The sequence below is a fragment of the Herpailurus yagouaroundi genome, unplaced genomic scaffold, assembly GCF_014898765.1.
Source record: "Herpailurus yagouaroundi ecotype Mexico unplaced genomic scaffold, PumYag 195, whole genome shotgun sequence".
In the NCBI taxonomy this organism is placed as follows: Eukaryota; Metazoa; Chordata; class Mammalia; order Carnivora; family Felidae; genus Herpailurus; species Herpailurus yagouaroundi.
The window spans coordinates 4,368,731-4,381,574 of record NW_024412426.1 but is presented as its reverse complement, the minus strand read 5'-3'; the positions used below and the strand labels follow the sequence as shown (position 1 = coordinate 4,381,574).

At 36.3% G+C, this 12,844-nt stretch overlaps 1 protein-coding gene and 1 long non-coding RNA gene across 2 annotated transcripts in view; both read left to right on the top strand.

Moving 5' to 3' along the window:
- NSL1 (NSL1 component of MIS12 kinetochore complex) overlaps positions 1-7,331 on the top strand; it is a 34,962-nt gene extending 27,631 nt beyond the window's left edge. Inside the window, exons 5-6 of the mRNA XM_040446413.1 lie at positions 4,200-4,267; positions 5,790-7,331. Of these exons, the coding sequence (XP_040302347.1) occupies positions 4,200-4,267; positions 5,790-6,071 (350 nt within the window). The 3' untranslated portion in view covers positions 6,072-7,331. The remainder of the gene's footprint in view (positions 1-4,199; positions 4,268-5,789) is intronic.
- Positions 7,332-9,748: 2,417 nt separating this feature from the next.
- Positions 9,749-11,879, top strand: LOC121011765 (uncharacterized). The gene is made up of 2 exons (XR_005781744.1): positions 9,749-10,318; positions 10,534-11,879. It is a non-coding gene; the product is annotated as an uncharacterized LOC121011765 (long non-coding RNA).
- Positions 11,880-12,844: the final 965 nt, after the last annotated feature.

Below are 12,844 nucleotides of genomic sequence, written 5' to 3'. Positions count from 1 at the left end.
CAGAACTAAAAAGAAACAAACAGATCTTTGCAGCCAAAGCCATGTTTTATCAGTTAACAACTTTCATACTCCCTTTTTTCCAAAGACAATTACTTAGGAGCATTTCCAAAATTTTTAATTGAAAAAGTTTCTGGTACAGTATGTAGTTATTACAAAAGCAACAAAGCTGATGGAAAATAAGTAATAGAAGACTTGAGACTGCTTTTAAATAGGACTAGAACCAAATGTTACTAAATTAATGGAAACATGCAAAAGTAGAAATCTCATTTTTTTTTAATTAGAGGTTTTAAAATATTTATTTATTTTGAGAGAGAGAGAGCACCAATGAGGAAGGGGCAGAGAGAGGGAGACACAGAATCTGAAACAGGCTCCAGGCTCTGAGCTTTCAGCACAGAACCCAATGTGGGGCCCGAACCCAGGAACCGGGGACCATGACCTGAGCTGAAGTCACAAGCTTAACTGACTGAGTCACCCAGGTGTCCCTCATTTTTTTAATAGAAATGATTTTCAAATACTTGCTATTATAGGGGCGCCTGGATTGCTCAATCAGTTTAGCGTCTGACTTCAGCTCTGGTCATGACCTGATAGTTCGTGGGTTTGAGCCCTACATTGGGTTCTTTGCTGATAGCTCAGAGTCTGAAGGCTGCTTTGGATTCTGTGTCTCCCTTTGTCTCTGCCCCTCTCCCGCTCACGCTTTGTCTTTCTCTCTCTCAAAATAGAATAAACATTAACAATTATTTTTTAAATACTTGCTATTATTGCCACGCTAAATATTAAAACCTATATTTTTGTATAATGATAAATTATGTGACGATTAAAAATTTTAATATGAAAAATCTATTTAAAATTCCGATTCTATTTTTGGATTGCTCCTGTTTATTCTTACTCAGAATGTATCCACAAAGAGCAACCACGTATCTGCTCTATATTCTTGTTTTGGCCCAGTCTATCCTGTGTTCCTCATCACCTTTTGACAGTATGATCACTGAAGTCTTTTTAAGTAAATGTATATACTGAATGTAGTCTGAATTATGGTGGAATTTCTAAGTAGGATTTAATTCCCTTATACCTTACCATGTTATAATATGGTGAATTATTTTGACATGACACTTTCAATAAGGCCATCTCATTTGTAGTAATACTGCACTTCCTAATTTTCACCATTTCAACAGCCTATACTTTGTCTTGGTAGGTTATCCATACTCCATTATTTCCTCTTTTTTTTTTTTTTGTCATATTCAAGTAATATAGACTGTTATTTCTTATAAAACACTAATTTTTCTTTTTAAAAAAAATTTTTTTTAACGTTTATTTATTTTTGAGACAGAGAGAGACAGAGCATGAACGGGGGAGGGGCAGAGAGAGGGAGACACAGAATCGGAAGCAGGCTCCAGGCTCTGAGCCGTCAGCCCAGAGCCCGACGCGGGGCTCGAACTCACAGACTGCGAGATCGTGACCTGAGCTGAAGTCGGACGCCCAACCGACTGAGCCACCCAGGCACCCCAAAACACTAATTTTTCTATTTCTGCTTATGATCTTTTGTTTTCTATGTAGAATGACTTCTAATATAAATTTTCTTAAATCCAAATTTACTCAGGATGATAGGTACAATTATTTGAGTACTTCATTATATCTGTTTTTCCTTTGTATTTTTATTTATATGTACAGAAATACTATCTTTTTTTTTTTTTTTTAGAATAGTAAAGGGGACTTTACGAAATATGTTCTAAAGGGGGAAGTTGAGTCTCAAAGGGTTGAGAAACTATTCTAAACAAATCAGTGCCATGAAGTTTTCCAGTTATTCTACTAGAACTGTTCAGGAGACTGTGGGAGTCTGTAGCAGGGGAATGCTCATTCAGGCAGAGAGTGGAATTTGTGGCAGGATCATGGAAATGTGAGGCTGTGCAGGACAAGTTTAGCCTTTTCAAAAACTGGCTTGTTTCTGTGTGTCTTTCTTTTCTAACTGGTAAGTTCCTTGAGGGGCAGAAACCCTTTTTCCTTACTCTGAGTACCCAGTGCTGGGCCTAGTCCATGGAAAATACATAATAAATGTTGGAAGACTCAGCAACTCCCATACAGGTATGCAAGTTTGAGGGGGAGAGAATAAGTGAGAGCCTGGCTAGAAGCCAGACTGCCACAAGAGTCCCAAGGGATGGATCACTGATATGCCATGCTCAGAAGAAAATTTAATGATTGCCTAAGTACTTTGGGGATATATCCCCTAAATATCCCCAAATCTTAAAAGATTGGAAATTAGCATGTTATTCTAAGGCAAGGGTCCTTAGAATACAGAGAGATTATTAATTTGGATAGAAAAAAATACATTCTTATTTTTACTAACCTCATACTGAAATTTAGCATTTCCTTCAGTGTTGAATGTAGATCACGGTGGTAGAATTAGCAGTACCTGTAACTTTTTGCTACTAAAAGCCACAGATATTTTCAATTTTAGTTATTGCAGATACCTCACAATATTGTTGATGCTCATTATTTTCATATGATGGTAATTATTAGACCTGCCACTTGATCTTATTTAAATCATTAATAAAGAAGCACATGTATTACCTATCACAACACTTCAATAGTTGTATTTTAAATTTTATTGTAAAACACTCTAAAATTCTGGAGTAAGCAAAAGCGATGAATAATGACAGAAATCAGATGAGTGGTTGCTTCTTGTAGAGAAGGTTGGTTGGGAAAGGGGCACAAGGGAACTTTGTAGGGTGAAGGAAGTGCCCCATGTATGGTTTGCATATGTCAAAGGTGACTGAATGTTAAACTTGAGATCTACATTTTGCTGCATGTAAATTGTACCTCACTTAAAAAAACTAACACATTTAAAACTATTCTTAGAAAGGGTCTGTAGGCTTCATCCAAGTGCCAAAGAAATCTCTGGTAGCAAAGCTGGTTAAGAACCCTTTTTCTGAGGCCATCCTGTTACCTTTGCCTTTCCCTTTCTTTGAGTACCCTCTTTCTTCCAGGTGCTTTTGCTATTCGTTTCCTTTTTTTTCCTTTTTCCTAAATGTGGTCTACGTTTTTGACCTAAGGAAAGTCAGAAAAGAAAATAGCAGCTATGAAAGAAATTTTTCTTGCTTGGCTTATCTGCCACTTTCTTGAAGCCAGTAAGGTTGTAGCTCTCCTAACATGGTTATATATTTGCTTAGATCTGAAGTAATTTCCAGTGAGAACTACTCTTCTAAAAACTAATTTGTAGATAATTTCAAAATGGAAGGATTTTTCTTACCCAGTTTTGCTTGGAGTTTAGTAGGATTTGTGTCCTTTTATATCATTGCACATGCAGTTCTGTTATGAAGTAGCCATGAACATTTATAACAAAGATTGGAAGAAAATAAAATGTATTAGGAATCAGTAAAGCACCAAGGAATTAGGAAACACCAGATGAACATAAGGGAAGGGAAGTAAAAATAATATAAAAACAAGGAGAGGGACAAAACATAAGAGTCTCTTAAATACAGAGAACAAACTGAGGGTTGCTGGAGGAGTTGTGGGTGGGGGGATGGGCTAAATGAGTAAGGAGCATTAAGGAAGACACTTTTTGGTATAAGCACTGGTGTTATTCATAGGGGATGAATCGCTGGAATCTACCCCTGAAATCATTATTGTACTATATGCTAACTAACTTGGATATTAATAAAAAATAAATAAAATTAAAAAAAATAAATAAACATTAAAAATTTTAAATTAATATTATTGACAATCTATTCCAGATTTTTTTCCAGAAATTCCATCTAGTATCCTCAATACAATGTGATTGTTTATTCCAAATTCAAATGTGTTTTACGTGTATAAAATTCAGAGTAATAAATATCAAATATTAGCCTATATTTACTTTAAAATGGGATGATAGTGCTTGAAGATGTTAAATACAGTGGTAGATCACATATAGAACAAACATTAGGCTATTAGGGGCACATAGTGTTAGGACTACTCCTAATAGAACTCTTGTTGCCTATCATACCTATTAGTTTTACTCTACGGTTCTAACATTTCTGTAGTCTTTTTATTTATCTAGATAAATTTAATGGGACACTTGTTGTAATAGATTACAAAGTATGCTAAGAAAGATTGAGCTAAGGTGGGTAGTCTTAACGGATGTTTGTCCAAATAGCATCTGTGTATCTTTTATGACTTGGTATTAGATAAAGAACCTAAAATACTGTTTGGTGGTTTCTTTGCAGCCTCTCGTGTGGAAAATTTGAAATGCAGAGGAGAAACAATAGCTAAAGAGATCAGTGAAGCCATGAAGGTAAAAGCTACATGCTAAACAGTTATAAAATGAATGAAATGTGTAGCTAGGTGTTCGTTTTCAACATCTATGTGTATTTTAGTCTATTGTAACAGGAATTCTCAGTAGTCTTTTAAGTAGATCTTTAATGAATTTATGAAGTGACAATAACATTCAGAATAACTACCATTTAATAGGAAGTATATGCCAATATATCTGACTTCTTTGAAGATTGGTTATATTTTTTAATTCTGAGATTTAGCGGTCTATCAGACAGTTTTGGATAATAATACCACCTAACACGTAGTGAGCATTTATGGGTCAGACACCATCTAACTGCTTTACATATATTATCTTACTTAATCCTTAAAATAACACTATGAGATAGGTACTGCTAATTTCTGTGTTTTATAGTTGAGAAACTGCGGCTCAGAGAGGCTCTAGATTGCCCAAGTAAATGAGTCAGGACTTACACCCTGGATATTTGGCTCCCGAGCCTTTACTTGTTTTTTTTTTTTTAAGTTTTATTTATTTAGTTTGACAGAGAGAGAGAGAGAGAGAGAGAGAGAGATCACGCATGTGCACATTGGGGAGGGGTGGAGAGAGAGGAAGAGAGAAAATCCCAAGAAGGCTCCGCGCTGTCACTGCAGAGCCCTGTGTGGGGCTCAATCTCACGAGCTGTGAGATCATGACCTGTGCTGAAATCAAGAGTCAGATGCTTAACCAACTCAGCCACCCAGAAGCCCCAGTATACTCTTAATCACTGTATTATGTATGCTGCGTATTCAATTTGGAGTCTTAGTATTATAATAAAATTGTTTATCTTCTCGACATTTATTTTATGCAAACAAGAAAACATTTGGATTTCTAGTATATGAAAATTATTTTTAAAAAACTCCTGAATCTTCCTTGTTCTGATAATTTTCTATGACATTCTTTTGTGGTTTGTATTGATTCCATGATTTTCTGGTGCTCATGCTTCTCCCATTGCATGTTCTTTATCAGGAGTTAGCAAACTAGTGAGCCAGGCAAGAACCCAGCCTGCACTTGTTTTTGTAAATAAAACTTCATGTCACAGCTCTGCCTATCCATTTACTTATTGTCTGTGGCTCCATTACATTACGATGGCAGAGTTGAGTAATTGTGACAGGGATGTGAGGCCCTTTACAGGAAAAATGTACTGATCCCTGCCTGGTCTTGATGATTGGGATTTCCAAAATACTTACTATCCTAAAATATGGAATCTCAGACATCAAATCCTTGGCTCTGAAATTCTGTTAACTTCCTGTTGCCAAAGTTTTGTTTTATTTTATTACCAGACATTGTAGGAATAGAATATATCTTTTTAGTTTTAGTTTTTGGTTAAAATCTCTCAGCATTTAAAATTGGTATTTTAAGGTAAAAGCAAATATCCATGACCCAAATAATTAGGTCTTAGAAAAGCCTTGACCTAAAGAATTAAAATCTCGAGTGTTGTATCTGTTTCTGTGTGGTTGTGTTTCAAACTGAGATTAATGTTAAGTATTACTGTTGTTTGTTTAAGTCCTTGCCTGCATTAATTGAACAAGGAAATGGATTTTCCCAAGTTTTAAAGATGCAGCCTATTATCCAGCTCCAGAGAGTCCACCAAGAAGTCTTTTCCGCTTGTTACAAGCAACCAGATGTTAAACCTGAGAGCTTTATTACACAAATAGAAACCACACCAACAGAGACTTCTACCAGGAAAGCCACTGATGTGGTACTGAAAAGAAGGCAAACTAAAGACTGTCCCCAGAGAAAATGGTATCCGTTGCGGCCAAAGAGAATTAATCTTGACACCTCTTGACAGCTCTTTTTGTTTATCTTGCGAGTTGAAATTCGGCACTATCAACATTTAGATTACAGCCTAATGCCTAGACAGGGCTTCCTTTAAAAAGACAAATAACTCTTTAACTAGTGATTCCTTTATACAAATATAGTAGCTCTATGCTGACATAGAATGTAATCATTGTGTTTCCTTATCATTTTGTCTTTAGTGATGAAAAGCATATTTTTTGAATATTGGCACAAAGAGATCAGTGGGTATTAAGAGTGCAAACTTTTACTGTCCTTAAATGTAATCAACTCTTGGCTATCTTACAGCTTTTGTGGAATACCACGAGTAACACATTCTATTAGATTTCTGATGTACATCTTTCTCTGAAAAAGAGCAGTGTAACAGGTATCTTTATTTAAATGCTAAAAGTAATCCTCTGTTCTGATTAGGAGCCAGGAGCAGATGCATTTGGGTTTTGTTTTTGTTTTTGTTTTTTTTCAATGCAGTTTTGACTTATCACATTGATATGCAGATGAGAAGACTGGCTTTGACTTTGTTACTCCAAGTTCAGCTAATTTGGATTTGTGGTGTTATTTTTAGGATTTTTGTGTTTTTGTTTTGTTTTGTAAGACAAAGAAGACTTATTTATATAAGACTTTCTGTTAGAAATAAAAATTGGCATGGAGCCAGTATTTCTTGTTCACACTTCTGTTCTCCACAGGCCTTTCAACTTTTAAATATTATTTGACTTAGGACTAGTAGTTTCTTCTTAGGGTTTTTCATTATTTCCACATGATTGCAGTTCAAAAATATATGTCGCATTAATACATTAACAAATTGTCATTGCGGAACAAAAATAGATGTAGTCATACTGAACTATTTTACATTTAAGGATGCTTATTTATCAAGGACATAATTATTGGTAGAAGTCTGAGAAAGCTATGTTGCCTATACTTCTAACATTTCACTACAGTTTCTTATAGCTCTTACTGTACCTCTTTGTCACAGTAATACAATGCAGACAAGGCCATCTAACTTTTCTCCTTTTGATGACTGTACGACTTCATTCACTTGCAGAGGAATTTACTAATCATGAGGTTGGAAAATCTGTACTTCCCTTGTTTATTATGACTTAATCATAAATGTTTAAATGTGACAGAAAATCTGTCTCATTGAAGAAAATTTATAAAGCCACTGTATTTCACTCTGTATTTTAATGTTACAATTTGATATCTGTATATTTGTAACAGCAGTGTGTTTTTTATTAAAATAATGTACAAAGAACTGAAATCTTAAAACTATGTATTTTTTAATTATCTCAGGCATCTTGAGCTCAGCTTAGTGGTAAATAAGCATCCTGCATTTCTCAACATACTAAATTTCACTTTAAAGTTGTTATGAGGCTACAGGAGCACCTGGGTGGTTCAGTCGGTTAAGTGTCCGACTTCAGCTCAGGTCATGGTTTTGCAGTTCGTGAGTTCGAACCCCATATTGGGCTCTGTGCTGACAGCTCAGAGCCTGGAGCCTGCTTTGGATTCTGTGTCTCCCTCTCTCCCTGTCCTTCTCCTGCTGGCACCCTGTCTCTGTCTCTCTCTCAAAAATAAACATTAAAAATTTAAAAAAAAAATTAAATTGTTGTGAGGCTACAGAATATTGCTATTCTAATATAGTGCTAAGTTTTTTATGGCATAAAATTCTGTATGAGGTGTTTCACTTCAATAGCCTATAAACAATTGTTAACTTTCCTGGATAATTGCATTGATGATTATATAAGAAAATGTCTTCCTTTTTTTAAGATGTCTATTTACTTATTTTTGAGAGAGAGAGAGAGACTGCATGAGTGGGGAGGGGCAGAGAGAGAGGGAGACAGAGAATTCGAAGCAGGCTTGAGGCTCTGAGCTGTCAGTGCAAAGCCTGATGTGTTGCTTGAACTCCCAAACCATAAGATCATGACCTGAGCCAAAGTCAGATGCTTCACCAAGTGAGCCACCCACATGCCCCTAAGAAAATGTCTTCCTTTTTTAAGAGATACATATTGAGATACATAGAATTTAATGACTTCATGTCTTGGATTTTCTCAGAAATATGTCAGCAAAGAAAAAAAGAATAGATTAAGTAAATGTGGCAAAAATCTTAATAGTGGATCTGTATAATGTATCCATTCCTCTACTCTTTTTTTTTTATTTTTTTTAACGTTAATTTATTTTTGGGACAATGTGAGAGACAGAGTGTAAGCAGCAGAGGGGCAGACAGAGGGAGACACAGAATCTGAAGCAGGCTCCAGGCTCTGAGCTGTCAGCCCAGAGCCGGATGCGAGGCTCGAACTCACGAACCGTGAGATCATGACCTGAGCTGAAGTTGGACGTTTAACTGACTGGGCCACTCAGGTGCCCCATTCCTCTACTCTTTTGTCTGTTTGGAAATTTTTATAATTAAAAAAAAAAAAAAAAAAAGTTTGTTATACCTTAAAGGTCCCAGACAGCTGAAACTTGAAATCCCTCAGAGAGCCCAAAGTTCCACTCCACAGTTATAGGAGAGTTCCGAATCAAAGACCACTGGACAAGACAGTATGTTGCCATTTTTAACCAGGATAAGCATGGCTGATACAAGTAAAAGTATTGGTTAAGTGTACGTTTCTAAGAGAGATTAGAAGTGTTTTCTTCTAAGAAGAGAGATTGAATTCCTGCATAAAGCATGAATTAGCTAAGATGAAAAGGAAGAAAATCTATAGTTGTAGGCAGTATTGAAGGAAAACAAAATCAAACATCAGCCTCCTTGTGGTATGAAGAAGGCTGGGTTGCATGGAGTCTTAAAATTTCCTTTAAACAAAAAACAAAAACGAAAGTACAACACAAGAAGGTCAAATCCAGTTCCAAAGGAGAGAAAACACATTAAAGCAGCTGATTTCTGGAAGAAGTGAAGGAAAATCTGTTTTCCATACTTCAGCCATTACAAACTATATTAGTGTACTTGAGCTGCTGTAACAAAATATCAGACTGGGTGGCTTCAACAACAGAAATTCAATTTCTCATATTTCTGGAGGCTTGAAATCCACGATGAAGAGGCTGGCAAATTCGGGGTCTGGTGCGGTCTCTCTTCCTTTGTATATACGTAGGGGTAGAAGTGCTGGTATCTCTTCTTGTAAGGACATTAATCCTATTGGATCAGAGCCCCACCCATATAACCTCATTTAATCTTAAATTATTCCCTTAGAGGCCCCGTCTCCAAATAGAACCACACTGGGGGTTAGGGCTTCAACTAGGGATTTTGAGGACATGCAAATACTCAGTCCATAACAGTAGACAACAGAAATTTTATCCTAGCCCCCTTTCTCTGGGTCTTTATGGCTTGGGCTGCAATGGAGAACAAAGTCAATAAAATAAAACTTTTTGTTGGCTTCAAAATATGGCTATCTCTGACACTGAATTTGTTTGACTTCTTTTGAAGGCTATGGTTTTTCCTTCTCTACCTTCACGTTGATTCATCCATTCAACAAATACACGTTAGGCATCTACTCAGTTCAAAAGTCAGGTTCAGAGCATAGTCTCAGAGCCAGATCATCTATTGGTTTTGTTTTTTTTTTTTTTAATTTTTTAATGTTTATTTATTTTTAGAGAGACAGAGTGTGAGCGAGGGAGGGGCAGAGACAGAGGGAGACACAGAATCCGAAGCAGGTTCCAAGCTCTGAGCTGTTAGCACAGAGCCTGATGCAGGGCTTGAACCCATGAACCATGAGATCATGATCTGAGCCGAAGTCAGACGCTTAACTGACTGAGCCACCCAGGTGCCCCTATTGGTTATTATTAAGAGTTAAATAACATTGGGCAAGTTACTTAACCTCTCTGTGTTGCTGTCTTCTCTAATGTAACATGGGAACGATGTTAATATTATTATGTGAAGTAAATGTGTTCATAATATAAAATCCTTAGACTACTACTTGGCACAAAGTTTACATAGTGAGCATGCTGTAAGCACTATTAATACTTGGTTTGATGAAGGAAATGAAAACGTTCATAGGATAAACATTGTCTTCAAGAAGTTTATATTCTAGTGAAGAGAATGACCATATGAACAATGATCATGCAAAGCAGTAAATGCTATATAGATGTATATGTGGCAAACTTTGAGAAGTCATGGAAGTCTTTGCGGAGGAGGTGACATTTCTGCAGTTTTGGATATTTTAGGCAAATAATCAGGAGGATTCCTGGCAATGTGAAGGGAATATCCCAAGGCTGGTGGTTGTCAGACCAAATGCATGGTGTACTGAGGACCATCAGGTAAGGCTTGATGTATAGGTCTTGTCTAAAAAGATTTGTTATAAGGAAAATTAAAAAAAGAAAACAAAAACTTGTCATAGGTGAACTTGAACAGAGGCAGGGTCAGCTCTTAAGAACTTTGTACATTTTAGAATTGGTGATGAGAAGCCATTAATTTTGACAAAGGAGGTGAAAGGAAATGGAGATCTATTGAATCCATTTTTCTCCTTGTGTAGTATTTACCCCAAAATAGCAAGAGTAAGAGAAACACACACTCGTCTTCTGAAGAAACCAAGAGGTATGTTGCCCAGACCATAGCATATGAAGAAGGAATGTGTATGGAGGAAAGAGTAATGAATTAGCAGGTCAGAGGAAGATCAAGTCTAAGTGTCTGCAGAGAGAGACATTGGTAAGAGAAATTTGCCAATTTGCTCCCAGAATCTCTAGAACACTGAAGAATGGAGGACACTGTAAAAGGCTGAGATGAGATAGAGGAACCTAAAAATGAGATCATGTCCCCCCTCCACTCACTGTCAGTAATTGCCTCTGCCAAAGGAACTTACTTTCTGGAGAAAATTGAAATAAAGAGTCCCTGGACAGTAAGGGTGAAACTCAGGGGGGAAAAAAAAGGTCAGAATAAAATGTTCCACTGGAATGGTAAGACTTGGAAGTTCCAGAATACTAGCAGTTTGGCTCATGTATCTTAGACAATCCTGTAGAGAAATTGAACAACCTATACAGATAGTGGTATTTGGAGATCCCAAACCACATGTCCAACTGACCACTCCAGTAACCCTACTGTAGCGCCATTTAGTGCCTAAGTCCCACTTACCTAGAACTTCCAGAAGCATTTTTGTATTTCACTTTCAAAAGTAAGTGGACATAATAAAAAACTGGAAGCAACCCAAATATCCATCAGTAGTAGAATGAAAAAATAAATTATAGCATATACTTATAATGAAACCCAACACAATTTTTTTAAATGAATTACTGATATACACACAACATGGATGAATCTCAAAGACATTATGTTGCATAAAAGAAGCCAGGCACAGAAGAGTGCATACGGTGTATGAAATCAGAATAGGCAAAACTAATCTATGGTGGTTATGCATGGGGAGAGGGGAGATATTAATTGGAAATAACCACTAGGAATTCTTTTAGGTGAAGGAAATGTCCTAGATCTTGATCTGAGTGTTGTTCACATGGCTGTATACATATGTGTAACTATTTAGCTATACACTTATTTATGCATTTTATATAAGTTTTAAAAAATAATAAATATACAAATTGAGATTCACCAGACATTTGAGGAAAGTCTAAATGCAGAGACCAAAGACTGAGTGCCATAAAGGCAGTAATCTTTGTTCTGATGTATCCCAAGCACCTGGAAAAGTACCTGGCATATGATAGTTTCTCAATGCATATTGATTAACTGAATGAATGAAAACAAGAACACAAAAACCAAAGAGAAAATAGGACCTCAGAAAAGCCAGAGATAAATACAAAACAAAGTTCCAGAATAATTGTTATCCTCCCAGAGGTAACAAGATATTCCATTCATTAAAAAAAAAAAAAAAAAGTTCTCAATATTCCATTCATTTAAAAAAAATTCTTGAAAATTAAAGGTGTAAAAGTTGAAAGAATTTCGGTATGAAGGCTGGAGGATAATAATGAAATTTTCCCAAAAGTAGAACCAGATTAAGAGATGACAATTTAGAAAAAATAAGAGTAAAGAGAATAAATTCAGAGGGTCCAATATCTAATTGATACCCTTTTCAAAAAAGTGCAGAAAAATATCCAGGAGTCAAAATTCTTAAACATAATGCAGTTACCATATGACCTAGCAATTCAAGTCTAAGTTCTAAACCTCAAAGAATTGAAGACATGTCTACACAATAATTTGTACATGAATGTTTGTAGCAGCAACTCAAATGTCTATCAGCTGATAAGTTAATAAAATATGGTATATCCAATTGATGGGATATTATTTGGCAATAAGTACGGTACATATTAACAATGTGGATGAAACTTGAAAGCATGCTAGGTGACAGAAGTCACTCACAAAAGACTTTTGTGCAATTCCACTTACATGAAACCTCTAGAATTGGCAAATCTATAGGAACAGAAAATTGATTAGTGGTTGCCTAGGGATGGAGGAAGGGAGAGGCTAGGAGGAATGGGGAGTGTATAGGGTTTCTCTTGGGAGTGATGAAAATGCTCTAAAATTGACATGGGCAGGGGCACCTGGGTGGCTCAGTTGGTTAAGTGTCTGACTTTGACTCAGGTCATGATCTCATGGTCCATGGATTCAAGCCCTGCATTGGGCTCTGTGCAGACAGCTTGGAGCCTAGAGCCTACTTTGGATTCTGTGTCTCCCTCTCTCTCTGCCCCTCCCCTGTTCACACTCTGTTTCTCTCTCAAAAATAAATAAACATTAAAAAAAACATTGATGTTGGTGGTGGTTGATTGGTGAATATACTAAAACCCATTGAACTGTACCTTTAAATGAGTGAATTAATATGGTATGTGAAATATATCTCAATT